This window comes from Chelmon rostratus, chromosome 2 (assembly GCF_017976325.1).
Source record: "Chelmon rostratus isolate fCheRos1 chromosome 2, fCheRos1.pri, whole genome shotgun sequence".
In the NCBI taxonomy this organism is placed as follows: Eukaryota; Metazoa; Chordata; class Actinopteri; order Chaetodontiformes; family Chaetodontidae; genus Chelmon; species Chelmon rostratus.
Window position 1 is genome coordinate 1,660,531 of NC_055659.1, and position 18,413 is coordinate 1,678,943.

The 18,413-nt window shown below is 42.3% G+C and overlaps 1 protein-coding gene across 4 annotated transcripts; it reads right to left on the reverse strand.

Moving 5' to 3' along the window:
* Positions 1-258: 258 nt before the first annotated feature.
* Positions 259-15,718, reverse strand: LOC121615589 (NACHT, LRR and PYD domains-containing protein 12-like). 4 transcript variants are annotated; one of them, XM_041949983.1, is made up of 14 exons: positions 15,347-15,717; positions 14,948-15,097; positions 13,975-14,094; positions 13,567-13,686; positions 12,974-13,123; positions 12,600-12,719; positions 11,995-12,230; positions 9,363-11,169; positions 7,596-7,769; positions 6,660-6,833; positions 6,157-6,330; positions 4,133-4,306; positions 3,371-3,535; positions 259-2,644 (listed from the first exon to the last, which is right to left on the reverse strand). In XM_041949983.1, the coding sequence occupies exons 2-14, from the start codon at positions 15,076-15,078 to the stop codon at positions 2,635-2,637; spliced, it is 3,555 nt and encodes a 1,184-aa protein (XP_041805917.1). In that variant the 5' UTR covers positions 15,079-15,097; positions 15,347-15,717; the 3' UTR covers positions 259-2,634. The 4 variants fall into 4 exon arrangements, with proteins under 4 accessions (XP_041805917.1, XP_041805913.1, XP_041805921.1 ...); XM_041949979.1 differs by having other exon boundaries at positions 14,948-15,122; XM_041949987.1 differs by lacking the exons at positions 12,600-12,719; positions 12,974-13,123; positions 13,567-13,686 and having other exon boundaries at positions 14,948-15,122; positions 15,347-15,718.
* Between the last annotated feature and the right edge of the window lie 2,695 nt (positions 15,719-18,413).

Sequence of the window (18,413 nt, forward strand, 5' to 3'; positions counted from 1 at the left end):
ATCGTTATTTTCCCATTCTGATGTTTGGTCTCAGCTAAAACTGAACCTCTGCAGCATGTCTGCATGCATCGAGTTGCTGCCACAGATACTTGTATTAACAAGCAGGTGCAGGTATTACCTAATAAAGTGGCCATTGAATGTATATATTGTCTTTCTGATCTGTGTCTGGCAGACTGCGATGCTTCACATTTGAAGAGGTACAGCTAATCCACACGCTAGCTGTCATTACATCACTGAAGAGGTTTGCAGGTGCATGCATGAGTTTGAGAATTCTGGTGGGAAAACCACAGAGCTGACCCCCACCACCTGTCTTTATTCTGTAAGTGATTACATGACATAGTAGTACTGGAGTTACAGAGCTTAAGGAACAAAATTAAAAAAGACAAGGAGGGAAAAAAGGCAAATAAAATAACTGATCACATATGAATCAGTTCGCAGGACAGACCGTTAATGGATTATAGCAATATATATAAATCAGGTACTATAAACACACACACACACACACACCTGTACATGCACAGATACTGTACACACACATGCATGTGTGCAGACTAGAGGTGCACAGATGCCATTACATGTCTCTGTATCTGTCTTCAGTGAGAAGACCAGGAGTCACGACGAATCGGACAAATGTTGTATTTTCTAACCTGATGTTCAGTGGAAATGCTTTCGAATGTTGGCCTATAATTAATCATGAAATATATTTCCACATTATCTCTTTAACCTTTTATATTTTTAACTAAACTATATTGTATGATCTGTTTGAACAGACACTGAACACAGAAACCTTTTAAAAATCAAAAGATTGTGTTATACATTGGAAGTGGAAACTATATGCATAAAGCTAGGCAATAGAAAAATAATCTTAATTTCCAACGATGCTGTCTTTGAAGGTCTTGATGTGTTAACGTTGCTGCAGCTCTGGAAACGTGCACAGGTGTAACGAGTGCTAGAATATTATACCAAGGCAATACAGGGGGCTGCAACTGCATTAAATGGAACAACGTCACACCATCAAGCCCTGACGTCCAAACAGACAATAAATTCCATGGCTCTAGTCAGATTTGGTTGCCTGTGGATACCACAAATAATCAATTGTAAAAAGACAATGGAACAAATACATAAAAGAGCTATGAGCACCGCAGAGGGTGAACCAGTAAGATCAGGCTAAAGAAATTAAAAAACTGTCAATTCAACAGCAGAATAAAACATCACAGAAGACATGTTGAAACATAACAAACTCATATGAAAGCAAAGAGAGCGACACACACACACAACGCTATGTTGCTAGGCAATGCGGTGATTGGACAACATGTGTGGTTTGTGCACTGCAACGTCCTTAACCACTAAAGCCAGTCCTCTCAGCCTCTGTGTCCCAGTATGACCAGTCCTCTCAGTCTCTCTGTCCCAGTATGACCAGTCCTCTCAGTCTCTCTGTCCCAGTATGACCAGTCCTCTCAGCCTCTCTGTTAAGATTCGGTCTGAAGAAACATGTCTGACACTGAGACATGTCAATCATGGAGCTGACATATTTAAAAAAAAAAACTGTTTCCATGACATTATTTGTGTTTTCCTGCAGGAAGCGTTCAGCGTTGGGTACATCCCTACTGTGTACACATGTGCGTGCGCACACACACACACACACACACACACACACACACACACACACACACACACACACACACACACACACACACACACACACACACACACACACACCTGTATATACCTGTGTACAAAAGGAAAAACATCCATACAAATAATTACTGTGTTAGTCATCACATCTGACTGGAGCATCATTAGACTCATTTTTCACATCTGTATCAAAACATGAACTTGATTTGTATTTTTCAGTTTCTTTTCTTTCCATTCCATGAATTTCATTTACAAGATTCTTCCGTTTGAAGTTAGTTATCATCTTTTAATCTTTAAGCTGTTTAAACATTAGTGGGAACGAGAGGGAATTTTTCTTCTTGATCTCTCCTGGAGTTTCCCCAAGTTGAAGGAGTTTTTACTTGAGAAATGCCAAAAATACTCGACAGTTCTCTGATGGAATAAACCCAGAAACCACCAAAACATGTGACTCACCAGAATCTCTCCTACATCCTGAAAATTAATTTTCTTCCTTTGAATTTGGGGTGTCTTTAAATATTGAATTACAATCTTCCATGCATACTAAGCTTGAAATTATTTTCATTCTGTATTGTTTGTTTGGGACAATCACCTCAAACACAACATGTACATTATCTTGCACTCATAATGGCACTTATAGTTAGCGTTCTTATTTTTTGCTGATTCATTTACTGTCAAACAAAAAGTGCTAATGATTTTCCAGTATTTACTGCATGACAAAGGTTATAAAAGTGCTGACGTTACACAGAAGTGCGTTTCTGTTTGAAGCTTCGCTTAAATCCACACCGTCTCCTCTTGTCCAGGCGGAGGAGGCGCTGAGCGTGGAGCAGAAGGAGTATAGGAGTCTCAGTGGAGCTGATCCCAGAGCAGTTCACACTGCTGGATGAAGCTCTCCTCTCCACTCTACCTTCCAGTAACATGGCCCAGTCAGAGCCTCTCCGCACACAAGCTGCTGCGGCTCTCAGCCAATCACCTTTCTGATCAGTGGCACTCTGACAGGGATCACCACAGGCTGATGAGAGAAGACAGGCAGACAGACAACAGAAGTCATGAATCAGAGTTCACAGAGACTCCTTCATCATCCAGTATAAAGAGCAGCAGGGACTTCAGTCCTGTTCAGACCAGAAGTGGAGCAGCTGTGTAGCTTCCTCTCAGCTCTCATGTTAACGTGTTGGAGTGAACACACTGAGTCTGAAGCTCACACACCTGCAGACACTCTGGCCATTAAATCTGTTTACTCTGCACATTTCACTCAGGTGCACAGTGGAAATAACGTGCTGAGAGTCCCTGAACGCATCATTACAGCAGAGACAGAGATATTCACTGTTCACTGTAATGAAGGATTAACTGCTGAGCTGTTAAAAACCAGCAGAGCATAACCTCTAATTACTGGACTTCAGCAGAGGTCCTGGTCTGCAGAAAAACCACATGGTTGGTAAATGATGATGAGATTTTCAGTAGTAACTGACTCAGTAACTGATCAATCCTTCATGCTGAAATGAGAGAACAAACAGTTTGAGATCAGATTTGATGGTACGACAGTTTGATGAAGCAGGACCTCTGTCTCTATACAGCTTGTAATGCTGTCAGCTGTAATCAATCTTTATTTCCGGTGGACATGAACACAACGATAACAATCATCTTCACATCAACTCAAACACATGATCACAACAAGCTTCTGGCTCATCCGATGCAACACTGCTGAAGCCAGCGCGGACTGGCTCAATCCTCTACTGACCTCAGCTTCTTCAGTCTACTGCGCGGACTGTCCAGATAATTACACAGCAGCTTCTGGCCTAAATCCTCCAGCTCGTTGTTAGTCAGCTCCAGCTCAGTCAGGTGGGAGGGGTTGGACTGTGCCAGACGAGCACAGCTGATCTCTGACAAACTGCAGTCGCTCAGTCTGAAGAGAGAACAAAGGAAGTAACTTTAGAAGACGAAGTTCCTGCTTGTTGCTGTTCAGAGATGTAGGTTTCAAATGTAGAAGTTTAGAAAATGAAACTCCAAACATCTGAACAGGATGCACGTTCAAAACTGTGAAATACAAACAGTCAAACAGAGCTCATACAAACTGATGCTGTGCAGCCAAACACAAAGAAACACAGAAACTGATTGAAGATTCAAGTCAAGATGCCAAAGTTTGAATGATGACAAACATGTCAGGATGAGTTTTGATTCATTCATTTCATGTGATGACGCCTTTAAGAAGCATGTGTCAGGTTTGAATCCTTCACTCAGTTTGACTTCAGTCACATTAAAGACACATTAAGGTCATTTCAGAAACTGATCAGAGAGAATTTTTCCACTGTATCAAGGCTTTAAATGTGGAGCTCAACATTGCTCTACAGTCAATGGACAAAACCACAGAAGAAGAAAACAGACTCTAGCATTAAGATACTCCGTGTGGATCAGTAGAATATCAGCCTGAGCTGCAGTTTAGTGTCACCACAACTTTCAAATCACATTAATCTCATCATAGAAAGAAAAGCTGGAGTCTGACCTCAGAGTCATCAGTCTGCAGTCCGGACTCTCCAGAAAATCACACAGCAGCTCCACTCCTGAATCCTGCAGCTTGTTTCCACTCAGCTCCAGCTCTCTCAGATGGGAGGGGTTGGACTTCAGAGCCGAGGCCAAAGAAGCACAGCTGATCTCTGACAAACTGCAGTAACTCAGTCTGAATAAAGAACAAATGATGCAGCTTCAGAAGCAAGTTTTTATCTGTGCAGAGCTGAAGGTTTAGAGCAGGGGTCACCAACCTTTTTGAAACTAAGACCTACTTCAAGGGCACCGAGTAATGCAAAGGGCTACCACTTTGATAATACACTTCTGAAATAACAAAGTTACAGTGTACCTTTAATTTTATATTATTATTAATGATATTCTATGTGAAGACACTGATCGCAGTGAATCACAATAGTTATTCAGAATGATTAAACAAGGTAGGAAACAGATACATTTCAATATGCAATATCCAATTGTTTCATTTTCAAATGATCACTTCCACAACATTTTGCAGGAAATCTTTTTCAGTTTTTACTAGCCACTAACAGTTTTAGCTTTTGTGACATGTACTGAAGTGTCTCTCCACGTTGTGCCGCTTAGCCGTCGCCACAGTCGCACCGCAAATGAGACACACACAGTTTTCTTTCACGTTAGTAAAAAAGAACTCTTCCTCCCATTCACTGTGAAAATGATAAGTTTTCTTCCTTTTTTCTGCTGTTTTTGTGGGTAGAAAACGCGTTCGTCTCCTCATCTTTGCATCTCAGCAAAGCTGGTTTGTCATGCGCACTAGACTGACCTCCGACCCAGACTACGTCAGAGTTCGTATATTAAACTTTTTTTATGATAGACATTTTTTTTACGTTTTTATGTATTCGTTTTTAAATTAACATCACTGTAAATGTAATTCAAAAGGAATAGCAACACAATTAAATACAATTTTAGACAGAGCTAATTCATGATTAGTGCTATTTTTAGGGTCACCAGTAGATGTTTAGAAAATGAAACTTCTAACATCTGAACCCAACAGGATGCAGGTTCAAAACTGCACAACAGAAAAGGTGACAAGAGGTCTAATTAATATTCGTGACATTGTCAGTCGAATCAATGCATTTTTATTTTATTCTCAAAGTGACCACAAAGCACCAGAGTAACTGATGGAAGCAGAGAAGGACTCAGTGTGCTGTCTGCACCGACACTCTCTGCTGCACTGAAGTGAAGTCAGCTAAACTCAAGAAATCCATCCAGAACACAATTTCCCAACTTCCTGGACTAACTAATTAAGGTAATATAAGATAGACTTTATTAATCCCCAGCTGGGGAAAATTGGGTATTACAGCAGGTTTCACTCATAAAAAATATGTTGCCAAGCCTTTGTTGCATTTGACTTTGTTGATGTGGTCAAAATCATCACTGAAGCTCATGCTAGTGGATTTTCTGACAGCCAGATATCTGAAATCTTCAACAGCCAAATCTGACTGGACTGATGAAATTGTGAGCGACGTGCAGCTCTATGTGATATATTTACAATAATTACACACAGGGAGGACGAGCAGCAGCACATCCGGCTCTTCAATCAGTTCACTTACTGTACAGCTCAGTGCAGCTCTGGAAAACAAGTGTATAATAACAATAATAATACCAGACACCTGAAACACCTGATACAGTAATCAGCCCATGGTGTCGCGAAGTCTCTCACCTGTATTAAACCCAACCCAGTGTATTGGCCTTAGACGTGGCATTTTGTAAGACAGTATATGTAATACTGTATACAGTATAACACAAATAAACATGATCTAATTGAAAAATTATGCTGGGTTTGATTTAATTCTGTGTTTTGTGAGTGTGTCTAATGTTTGTGTTCTTTAAAGGTAAAGGCTTCCAATCCAAGTGATAACGTCAACTTAAACCAACAGTATCAGATTTGATCTATTTGAGGCCTCTTGAGGCCAAAAAGGCAGCAAATTCAAAGCAAACTGACCAGTGATCAGCATGTGATCACAGAAATAAAAGCTGGAGTCTGACCTCAGAGTCCTCAGTCTGCAGTCTGGACTCTCCAGAAAAGCAGACAGCAGCTCCACTCCTGAATCCTGCAGCTTGTTGCAGCTCAGCTCCAGCTCTCTCAGATGGGAGGGGTTGGACTTCAGAGCTGAGGCCAGAGACGGATAGCTGATCTCTGACAAACTGCAGCCCCTCAATCTGAACAAACAACAAAACAAGCAACTTTAGAAGACGACATTCCTGCTTGAAATTATTCAACAAGGTCAGAAAATGGAAACTGTAAACACCTGAACCCCACAGGATGCAGGTTCAAAACTGTAAAACACAGAAAGTGAAAAAGAGCTCTCCTTAATATTAATGACAACATGCTGCTGTGTCAACCTTTTCACTGCAGACTTTTCTTCTTAGAGAAGATCTTCTCAGATTTGATCTATTTGAGGCCTCTTGAGGCCAAAAAGGCAGCAAATTCAAAGTGAAACTGACCAGTGATCAGCATGTGATCATAGAAAGAAAAGCTGGAGTCTGACCTCAGAGTCCTCAGTCTGCAGTCTGGACTCTCCAGAAAAGCAGACAGCAGCTCCACTCCTGAATCCTGCAGCTTGTTGTAGCTCAGGTCCAGCTCTCTCAGATGGGAGGGGTTGGACTTCAGAGCCAGGGCCAGAAAAGCACAGCTGATCTCTGACAAACTGCAGTAACTCAGTCTGAATAAAGAACAAATAAAGCAGGTTTGTTCATTTAGAAATGAGATACGTTCAAATGAAGGAGCTTTTTTCTAACATGAGCAGAGACTTCGTCATGGTGGATTATTACAACGTCAACCTTCCACAGACATGATTAATAGCATGCTGCTGATCTCCAAGTCTGGAATGATTATCAAATCAGACATGTTGGATTAAAAACATTTCTTACAATCATTATCTTGTATCTCCTCTAATTACAAACAATCGTGTGTCAGTTTATGAAAAATGCTTTGTCAGTTTTTTTGATAGACTTCCCAAAAAGCCAACATGAAACAAATAATATAAGTAAATACAAAAACTTTACCCTTACAACACCTGTCCCACCACTTCTGATGCTCTCATCACCACTGTCATCTCCATCAACACTCATCTGACTGTGAGCTTCATCCACAATCATTTTAACGACCAGATCAAATGTGCACTGAGCAAACTGAGATTATGCCTCTTAATCACACATGTAATCCAGTATGGAGATGTCATTTTCTGAGAGGGGAATCCCTCATCTTAGAAATGTTAGTTTTGATTGTAGAATAAATACAAAGTGAAACCAACTGTTCAGCCATTTGGAATGACAAACTGACAAACTCAAGGGGGTTAGGTTCAGGTTCAGGGTTACCCAACCCCTAACCCAAAGAAGATATGACAAACCAAACAAAATTTGATGGATTTTATGGACTTAAATTTGGCCCGATGTACAAGACCAAACATGGTCAGTGAACTGACCTCATAGTCTCCAATCTACAGTTTGGACTCTCCAGTCCAGCAGACAGCAGCATCACTCCTGAATCCTGCAGTTTGTTGGATTCCAGATGCAGCTCTCTCAGATGGGAGGGGTTGGACTTCAGCGCTGAGGCCACAACTTGATACTGAGTCTCTGAGAGTCGACAGCCAGAGAGTCTGTGGTTTCACAAAATATAACATGTAAAATACAATAAAGTCACATCTACTAAATGAAAGTCAAACATAACTTACCCATTGAATCAAGGTTTAGTTAATCTCATTTCACTGTTTCACACAAAACAATAATAAGGGATGTCCTGAGCCAGTCCTTAAGATCTGTATCAGGGCTGATCCAGCCATATTGTAATGGATTAGTATCGATTAAAATACAGCTAAATCCGAGTGCATTACCAGTTTATTCTGAATTTACAACAGGAATGACTGTATTCATATTCATATTTCTCCCACTAATGTTCCGAGGTAGGCTCGTGTGTGGAATCTGCGGTCTCAGCCTGAGGACCCTTACTGGAGGCTTGCCCTGCCCGGGTTTTGAAACCATGATCTGCTGTTTGAAGAGTAATCATTGTACAGAACATTCGGCTAGCAGCTTCTCATTTTTAGCTGTCACAGGTTTCCTGCTTTCATCGGGCAGAATGACATCACAGGCAGCAGGTCGGATCAGCTGTCACTAATCAACATTAATTTCATGAGTGACAAAATAAATTGAACAAACTTATGCAAAAAATAAAAGGTGTAATACCACTGTACAGGACTGTGACTTCCTCTCTCAAATCAAGACACGACGATCTTTAATGCATCCTATTGTGACAAAATGCTGTTTGTCAAAACCTTCAGTATAACGTCTTCTGGAGCTCTGAAGTTCTTCTGCTGTGTTTGAATGAATCCTCCATGAACAAAAGGAAGAGAACTAGAAGGTGGACAATAAACTGTCACTAAACTTTCTTTAAAAACATATCTAGGTGATTCTAAACTGTAGGCAGATCTAGCAATGTAACAGCTCCAGGTGGGAAAGCAGCTTTAAAGGATAACTTTCGTTTTTTACAACCTGGACCTTATTTGTAGCATTAAATACGACCATTTACTCACTCAGACAACTTTGGTGGCATTTGGAGTCGTTTTGAAGAAATTAGCCCCAGAGGAGTGGCGCGTATATCCGTATAATGCGAGTACTCGGGGCATCCATGCGCAGCCTCTATATAACGCATAATCTGCAGCGAAACTCGTTCATATTCTAATATTTTGTTCTGATATGCTGGTGCTATTCCCCTCTGAGCCCGTGGTGGCATGTTATCAACATCCGGCGTCTCTAGACAACTACCTCTGACGTGGATATTGTCATTACCGAACGCCGGGCGCTGCGAGCAGCCAGCCACAACACGGCTGACTCTGCGGCGGTCGGCTACAAATACGCAATAACGAACCATAGCTGAGTCAAACTACAGCTAAACTAGCCGACCGCCGGCTCAGAGGGGAATAGCACCAGCATATCAGAACAAAATATTGGAATATGAACAAGTTTCTGCAGATTATGCGTTATATAGAGGCTGCATGGATGCCCCGAGTACTCGCATTATACGGATATACGCGCTGCTCCTCTGGGGCTAATTTCTTCAAAACAACTCCAAATGCCACCAAAGTTGTCTGGGTGAGTAAATGGTCGTATTTAATGCTACAAATAAGGTCCAGGTTGTAAAAAACGAGTTATCCTTTAAGTTGCTTTGTAATGCTGATAATCACATCTGGACTTACATAGCCTTTCTACAGTTCCTCACGGCTGGGATCAGTCTCTGCTGTCCCTCCTCTGTTGTGTTGTAGTTCTTCAGGTCAAACTCATCCAGAACCTTCTCTGACATCTGCAGCATGCAGGCCAGAGCTGAGCAGTGGATCACAGAGAGTTCCTTCCGTGATCTGTTCTCTGACTTCAGGAACTCTTGGATCTCCTGATGTACTGAGTGATCTTTCAGCTCCATCAGACAGTGGAAGATGTTGATGCTTCTGTCTGGAAAAGTACTGGTCCTCTTCCCCTTCAGGTTTTCGATGGCTCTCTGGATGACTTCTGGACCGTTGTCCGTCCGGTCCGTCCGGTTCGTCTGGCCCAGCAGGCCTGCTAACAGTCTCTGGTTGGACTCCAGAGAGAGACCGTGAAGGAAGCGAACAAACAGGTCCAGGTGGCCATTTTCACTGCTCAGGGATTTGTCCATTGTTCTACTCAGAAAGACATCCAGGGGTGAGTCACAGTAGTCCGGTCCCAGAAAAGCCTTCAGTACTGTTGTGATCTTGTCCTTGTAGCAATGGAACATGTAGACGGCAGCCAGAAACTCCTGAATGCTCAGATGAATGAAGCAGTAGACCGATTTCTGGAAGATCACGCACTCTCTTTTGAAGATCTCTGTACAAACTCCTGAGTAAACCAGGGCCTCTGTGACATCAAGACCACACTGCTCCACGTCTTCTTGGTAGAACATGACGTTTCCTTTCTCCAGATGTTCAAACGCCAGCCTCCCCAGCTTCAGAAGGACTTCCCTGTCAGCCTCCATCAGCCCCTGTAGACTCGTCTCATGTTCCTCAACATACTTCTGCTTCTTCCTCTTTGTCTGAACCAGCAGGAAGTGGGAGTACATGTCAGTCAGGGTCTTGGGCAGCTCTCCTCTCTGGTCTGTCATCAACATGTGACCTAGAACGGTCGCAGCGATCCAGCAGAAGACTGGGATTTGACACATGATGTGGAGGCTCCTGGAGGTCTTGATGTGTGAGATGATTCCGCTGGACAGATCTTCATCACTGAATCTCCTCCTGAAGTACTCCTCCTTCTGGGCATCAGTGAAGCCTCGTACTTCTGTTACCCTGTCAACACACGTAGGAGGGATCTGATTGGCCGCCGCGGGTCTGGAAGTTATCCAGACGAGAGCCGAGGGAAGCAGATTCCCCTTGATGAGGTTTGTCAACAGCACGTTGACTGATGACTTCTGCGAGACATCAGACAAAACCTCGTTGTTGTGGAAATCCAGTGAAAGTCTGCTTTCGTCCAGGCCGTCAAAGATGAACAAAAGCTTACAGACAGCGAGCTTCTCTGCTGTCACCTTCTGTAATGTTGGATGGAAAACACGGAGCAGCGTCAGAAGACTGTACTGCTCATCTCTGATCAAGTTCAGCTCCCTGAACGAAAGCAGAATCACCAGGCTGACGTCTTGGTTTTCCAAGCCCTCTGCCCAGTCCAGACAGAACTTCTGCACTGAGAAGGTTTTTCCGACGCCAGCGACGCCGTTCGTCAGAACGACTCTGACGTGTCTCTGCTGGCCAGGCAAGGCTTTAAAGACGTGGTTGCACTTGATTGGAGTGTCACAGAGAGTCTTGATCTTGGAAGGTGTCTCAAGCTGCCTCACCTCATGTTGGGTATTAACCTCTTCACTCTGTCCCTCTATGATGTAGAGCTCAGTGTAGATCCTGTTGAGGAGGGCTCGACTTCCTGTGCCATCGATTCCTTCAGTCACATATTCACATCTCCTCCTCAGACTGATTTTATGTTCATCTGAAACCTCCTGCAGATCACCAGTCACTTAAAAAAAGAGAAAAAGTGTGAGAAAAGAGAAAATTTGACACTCTGGTGATCATTTTCATGACCAACATAAACACAATCAATGTAAGAATAGATAAAGATTTTAAAGGCCACCTGAAATCACAAGCAGTGCTTTGACGTAGTAAAAACTGAAAACATTGAGACTTCTAGATGTGACATGAGAAGGAGCACTTTTTAAGATGTTTAATGTGTGGCAACTGACGAGTTTAGTTTAGTTGCTTGTTCAACAAGTCGACCTGCAGGACGAAACGTTTGTGAGGTTTTAAATTTTCAAAATAAAACACCCTGTGCTGACTCATGACCGTACACCAACAAAGACAAGAATAAGAAACCATTTAAACACAAGGCCTACTTTTCCACTGTAGAAGCAAATTTTCAAGGAAAAATGACCACATCAGCAAAATGTGAGTAAGTTATATAAAGCAGGCAGGCTTAACACTCTGCTAATGAACCCTGCTGCATGGAGGACAGAACAACAACAAGTTAGAAAGGGGGAGATGCGAGCAGGACAGCTCATGTGGGCCGTTGTTTGAAGTCTGTGGACTTGTTGTGTCTGGGAGTGCTGTCTGTCTGTGACAGAGCAGAGACATGACGGCTTTACACAAAGTTTAACAGCTTGATATTAATGAAAAGACATGAGGCACTATCATATAAAATCACATTAAATACAAATTCATTTCTTTTGGCCTCAGACTTTTCTCAAAGGAGAGCAGAAGTCGACCAATACAGAGCTGATATGTTTGCTCGAGCAGAGAAGCACGTGCACAGACAAGGTTTTCAGACAACATCAACAGACAGTCTTACTTTCTGCAGTGCTGGCCTGGCTGGCTGTCAGCAGTCCAGCTCTCGTTCTGGATCTTTCTCCACACTGGGGACAGGAGAAGTCTCCTGATGGAGCAGACTGGTCCCAGTATGAGGTGATGCACTGTATGCAGAACAAGTGTCCACAGCTGGTGGAGACCGGTTCCTTCAGGACATTGTGACAAAAAACGCAGCAGAACGGCTGCTCCTGCACACTGACAGGACTCCTCTTCCTCTTCCTGCAAAGACAGAGGAGGAAGAGGAGACAGAACAATGTCCAGAGGCTCAGATGGTCACAGAGCAATAAAAAGGTTGTAATTTTTCTGTTTGAAGTCAGCATTCAGTCTGGAATGAAAACTGTTCCAGGTGATTTAGTGGTCTGTTTGTAGTTTTCAATCAGTAGAAATCAGCACTTTCTGCAGCTTCTTCACATTTAAAGTCTTCCATTAACCAGAGCGGATTACGTCTTTTACTGTCCTACAGTCACTTTTGGCAGCTCAGCTTGAGTCAGTTAGTCAGTTTGAACTCATGTTAAAGACCAACAGTGTGAGATGTAAAACTGTAAAACTGCTGTCTCAGACTGTTTGACAGTGAAAACAGTCTCTTACTGTTTGTCTGAGGGTCCAGGTTCACTGCTGAAGAATGGAGGCTCATCTTTGGACATGTCACTCTTCATGGACAGACAGCTGGGCACTGGAGAGTCCGCCCTCTGCCTGCTGTACTGAACTCTGCAAACAGCAAGATATTTTTATTTATATGTCATAAATCTCTGATTTTTCAGGCAGCTCTAAACACACAAACTGCTGCTTCTGTTGATCAGGAGGATTAAACATCAAGAAAAAATCTCACATACTTTCAACACATTGAAAAGTACGTTAATATGGACTTTCTTTGTTTTATTAACTGAACACTAAATCAATAAATATATAAAACGTGGCTTTGACAGAGGAAACTGATAATGAGTTGGTGTCAGTGCTCTCACGGTTCGTCTGAAGGTCCAGGTTCTTTACTGAAGAATGCAGGCTCATCTTTGGACATGTCACTCTTCAGAGACAGACAGCTGGACACTGGAGACTCTGCTCTGTCCTCCTCTTCCTCCACACAAACACTCATCTTCCCATCTGCTGTCGGCCTGAGAGGCGAAACACCAACACCGACTGTGAGCTCAGAACACAACCTTCAGGAGAAAGGCACTTCGGGCAGCTTAGCTTGAGTCAGTTCAGTTTGAACTGATGTTCAATGTGGTCTAAAATATGTTGGGGACCAGCAGTCTGAGGCAAACAGTGTATAACAGCGCTGCTGCAGGTTCAGGTCCAGACATCACAGCAGCTGGTTTGAGGAGAAGAGCTGCAAATCTTTACAGTGACGTCAGCATCGGGGCAAAGATACAAAGATTTTCTTAAGGAGTGAATTCTGAAATGGAACTTCTCAGATGTTTTGCTACAGAAATGCCATCAGGAGTCTGTGGCCATAAAACCCAGACTGACATCCACCTTAGTCTGAGCTTACAGTCTGTCTTTATACTCAATGGATCATCTTCAGTCAGGTCAGTTCACAGTAAAAACAGTCTCTTACTGTTCGTCTGAGGGTCCAGGTTCACTGCTGAAGAATGGAGGCTCATCTTTGGACATGTCACTCTTCATGGACAGACAGCTGGACACCGGAGACTCCGCCCTCTGCCTGCTGTACTGAACTCTGCAAACAGCAAGATATTTTTATTTATATCTCATAAATCTCTGATCGTTCAGGCAGCTCTAAACACACAAACTGCTGCTCCTGTTGATCAGGAGGATTAAACGTTTGCAAGCGTCCTCTTAGATTCCAGCTTTTCTACGAGACTGAGGAAGAGAAAGATGGGACGAATGTGTCCCCTTGTCTCTATCACGAAAGGGTTTTTAAATTTTAGTTAGCTGTTGTATTTTAGTGGAAATTTTGTACATCAAACACAAAATCAAAAGCAAAATAAATTAATAAAACTCTTACTGTTTGTCTGAGGGTCCAGGTTCACTGCTGAAGAATGGAGGCTCATCTTTGGACATGTCACTCTTCATGGACAGACAGCTGGGCACTGGAGAGTCCGCCCTCTCTCTCATGTACTTAATTCTGCAACATCAAGATATATTTTTATTTATATCACATAAATCTCTGATCGTTCAGGCAGCTCTAAACACACACATACTGCTCCTGTTGATCAGGAGGTTTAAATATCAGCTGGTAAAGGTGAAGCTAATTCTTTTACTACATATACTGCTGGGTAGGGCTGACAATGAATATTCTGAATTCACATTTACGCTTGATTATAAATTAAAAACAGACATCCAATATTGTGAAAATCAATATTGGATTTGGGGGAAAAAGCAGGAGTCACAAAACAACAGTTTCTGTTGTCCACTAATTTTATATTTATATAAATATGGAAGATTTATAATATTTTTATATTTAAGTCTCTCCGGTCATAATGTCTGGTGAAAATAGTTCCTGAGTTAGATGTCAAAGTATGCTGTCTCTACAGGCCGTTTCTGCTATAAAAGAGTTTATTTTAACCAAACCAGAGTTAATCCTGATCGTTTAACAGTGGAAGATGAATAGAGAAGGTTTTGGTAAGTTTTATTTTTGTCTTTGTTGTGTTTGAATAACCTGCCTTTTACCATGATAAAATTATTGTTTCTGTAAATAGAGTCTGGTGGCTCCGGCCAAAGCGACATAACGGCTGTTTATGGTTAAACAAGACGGATCTTCTGCTTTAACAAGAAGGCATCTCTGTGGGACCCTCTCCATGATGTTGTCAGACATTTATTATAACACAAAAAAATAAATCTCACATACTATTTCAACACATTCAACGTTCGTTAATATGGACTTTCTTTGTTTTATTAACTGAACACAAAATCAATAAATAATCACAACATGGCTTTGACAGAGGAAACTGATAATGAGTTGGTGTCAGTGCTCTCACGGCTCGTCTGAAGGTCCAGGTTCTTTACTGAAGAATACAGGCACATCTTTGGACATGTCACTCTTCAGAGACAGACAGCTGGACACTGGAGACTCTGCTCTGTCCTCCTCTTCCTCCACACAAACACTCATCTTCCCATCTGCTGTCGGCCTGAGAGGCGAAACACCAACACCGACTGAGAGACCGGAACACAAGAATCAAGACAAACCAGTTTGTTAAAGAGTGAGAACAACAGGAAGTAACTCAAACTGTGTCAACAGTGTTCACATTGTTCACAACAGTGAACAATGAAATGAAGCCAGACAACACTCAACCTGCTCAGGTGTCTTTACATCTGAATCATTTATTACGTTGCTTTGACAGTAAAGTACTCAAAGTAAACGTTGTATTCACACTCACCCTTCCCTTAGGCCTCTGTCTTTCGCTTTCTCGAATGTTCTGCCGAGTCAAAATGGAGTCTGTGCTGAACTTTCATATTGTGGGCCTCCTCCCTGCTCTCAGGATCCTGGATCGCCTGCTCGGAGCTCCCCTCCTCCGCTTTCACGGAAAGTGAGCTGACTTTTTCTCACGACACAAATCTGTTTAACTGCAAACGTTTTTCACTCGTTCCAAAAACTCGACACCACGTAACACGTCGGGAATGTTCGACCGCTTGGTATTTCACCCGGTGACAAATGCGTCACAGTGTTGATGCGCGCTCTCGTCGGCTCGTCACCGTTCGGACAAACTAGCAAAACTAGATTATCCAACCGTCCTTTCTCCCGCATTTTACCTTCATTTCCCGCTGTGCCACCGAAGATCTCACGAATCTTTAACCTGTATTTTATTAAAAAAAAGGCAATAACGTTGACGGGAGACATAATCGCCTTCTGAACGTGTTTGCTTCCTTCCTCCCAGCGGCGGGGGCGGTATGTAGAAGAAGAAGAAGAAGAAGAAGAAGAAGTGATGGCGCGAATTGCGAACTCTGTAGCAAGAAGAAGGACTTTAATTCTGATTAAACGACTCTGACTTTGGATTTGGGGACGTTGGGACCGTTTAGATCCAGAACGATCTTTTTCTTCTTCTTCTTCTACATTATTATTATTATTATTATTATTATTATTATTATTTCTATTATTATTATTGCAACCTGACAAAATGGCAGGGAGGGGGCTGTTATATATGCTAAAATGATGTAAGGAATTGCCCTCAGGGTTAGAATGAGGGATTCTGATTTGGAAAAACTTTATTGATCCCTGCAGAGAAATTTCTTTGTTGCTCAACACAGAGAAGGTACAATATTTAAAAAGTTTTCTTTAAAATGTGTAAACGCAAATGTGCAAATGGTGAATAAAATAATGATTTAAGAGTAAAGACAAAAAGTGCAGAATATAGTAAAGATAAAGCTGATGTTCGATCCCGCCTGGGATCTTTCTGTGTGGAGTTTGCATCTGTGTGGAGTTTGCATGTTCTCCCTGTGCAGCGTGGGTTTTCACCGGGTTCTCCGACTTCCTCCCACAGTCCAAAAACATGCTGAGGTTAATTGATGACTCTAAATTGTCCATAGGTGTGAATGAGTGGTGTGCATGGTTGTCTGTCTATATGTGTAGCCCTGAGGTAGGCTGGCGACCTGCCCAGGGTGTCCCCTGCCTTCGCCCGAGAGACGGCTGGGATAGGCTCCAGCCCCCCCTGCAAAGGATTCAGCGGTGTATAGATAATGGATGTTGGTGGTACGAGGGAAGCGTTCTGGTGAGAACTGGTGGAAAATCTGAAATTGAGGAAAAGAATGAGAAGGGGACTGAAAGAGTCATGATAGAATCTGAGGAGAAGGTGCAACCAATTGAGAGATATTTTGGATTCCTAAGATATAGTGTAAGAAAATTCACTCCAAACCCTACATTTATTTTGTTCTAAACAAATAATTGTTTTATCATTGTATGTAAAACAGAATATTTGGGGTGGATGGTCAGCATTACATAAGATTGAAAACTGAGCTGTTGATTGGATTTAGTTCCTTAAAGGTAACATCCATGCTTATGTATCATCATTCAGGCTCCAGTAAAGCTCCTGCTGAAGTTTTCTGTTCTCACAGAGAGGAACAATCACCTCCTGCAGACTTACAGCAGCTCAAAGTTCAGATCAGGCTCGATCACACTGAGCAGCAGTGATAAATTCTACATATCAGATGAAATCTGAAAAGGTTGTTGTGAAAGCTGCAGAGCACCATCTGTTTATGAGGTGATTCAAATGGGTGGAAGTCAATGATTAACTCATGAGACAGAAAGGCAAGAGAGCGTGTGTGGGTTGATATGAGTAATTCTTCAGTGGAACATTTCCAGCAGTTTACAGTAAAGAGGAGGGAAAGCCAGATGTTGTGTGTTAAAGACTAATTTGGATTGTGTTTTATATAGATGTGAGGCAGAGAGGGGGGAGGAGGGGGGAGTGCTGCTTTTGTAGAGCAAGACATTCTTTAGAGAATAGTGGGTACGGGGGAGTGAAAGTGTGGTCAATACTTCAAACACCACTGCATCCATCTGTGACTGCGAAGTGTATCAACAAGGAGAGACAGGGAGTGTCCATTACCCAGCGAGGTGCAGGATAAATACAATGAGGGAGAGTAAAACCTGAAGATGGCAGTAATGCAACTTCATGGATGCCAACTGCTGTAAACCTTAAAAGGAGAAGACGGGTGAACATGAGAAGGATTGAGAACCTGCCAAAAAGACTAAAAGTTTGTGCAAGTTTCTCAACCAACGGGAGGAGATGTACTTGAACGAGTTAACGTCAGTCAAAGTCCTGCTTTTTGTAAACTATGACACACAGATTTTAGTGGATCACACGGAGGGAAAGTGACAAATCTGCCAAACACAAGTTCACCCAGGAGGCGCAGAAACGTGCTCCATATTTACACCAACATCTACTACACTAACATCATCCTCATCATCACCTGCCGCCTGGCGCCCCCCTGTGGAGGCACGGTGCCCCCTCACGTGTACAACAGCACCGGTCAGTTTCAGTTTCTTTGTGTGTTTTTACTCAGGATATTTGGATGTGATGAGATTAAAAGTGTGTTTGTGATTTTATGTCTAAAGCTAAACTCACCGCATGGTTTCACTTCCACACACTCAACTCCGTTTTCTTTTAGTTTCTTTAAACAAAACGTTATTATTTATTCAGCATGGTTACAATTAGGTAAAAAGCAGAAAATGTATCCAGAAAATACAATTCAAATAGAATCAATAGGAATAGTTGCTGAAGTGCTGGATGTTCAGCAGTCTGTCTTTCACTCGGTTTGGTCTCAGGCTGAAGATAGAGAGGTTTTTGCTCACTGTTGTGTGTCTGGACTGTCATGGCGCATGTTGAGGGATGCTGACATTAGCATGACTGAATAGTTTGTTTTTTTTTTTCAATAAAACTTTATTGAATGCTGAACAGAACAATACAGTTAAACAGAAAAGGGTTTTGCCAGGGGGCCACATACAAGTAA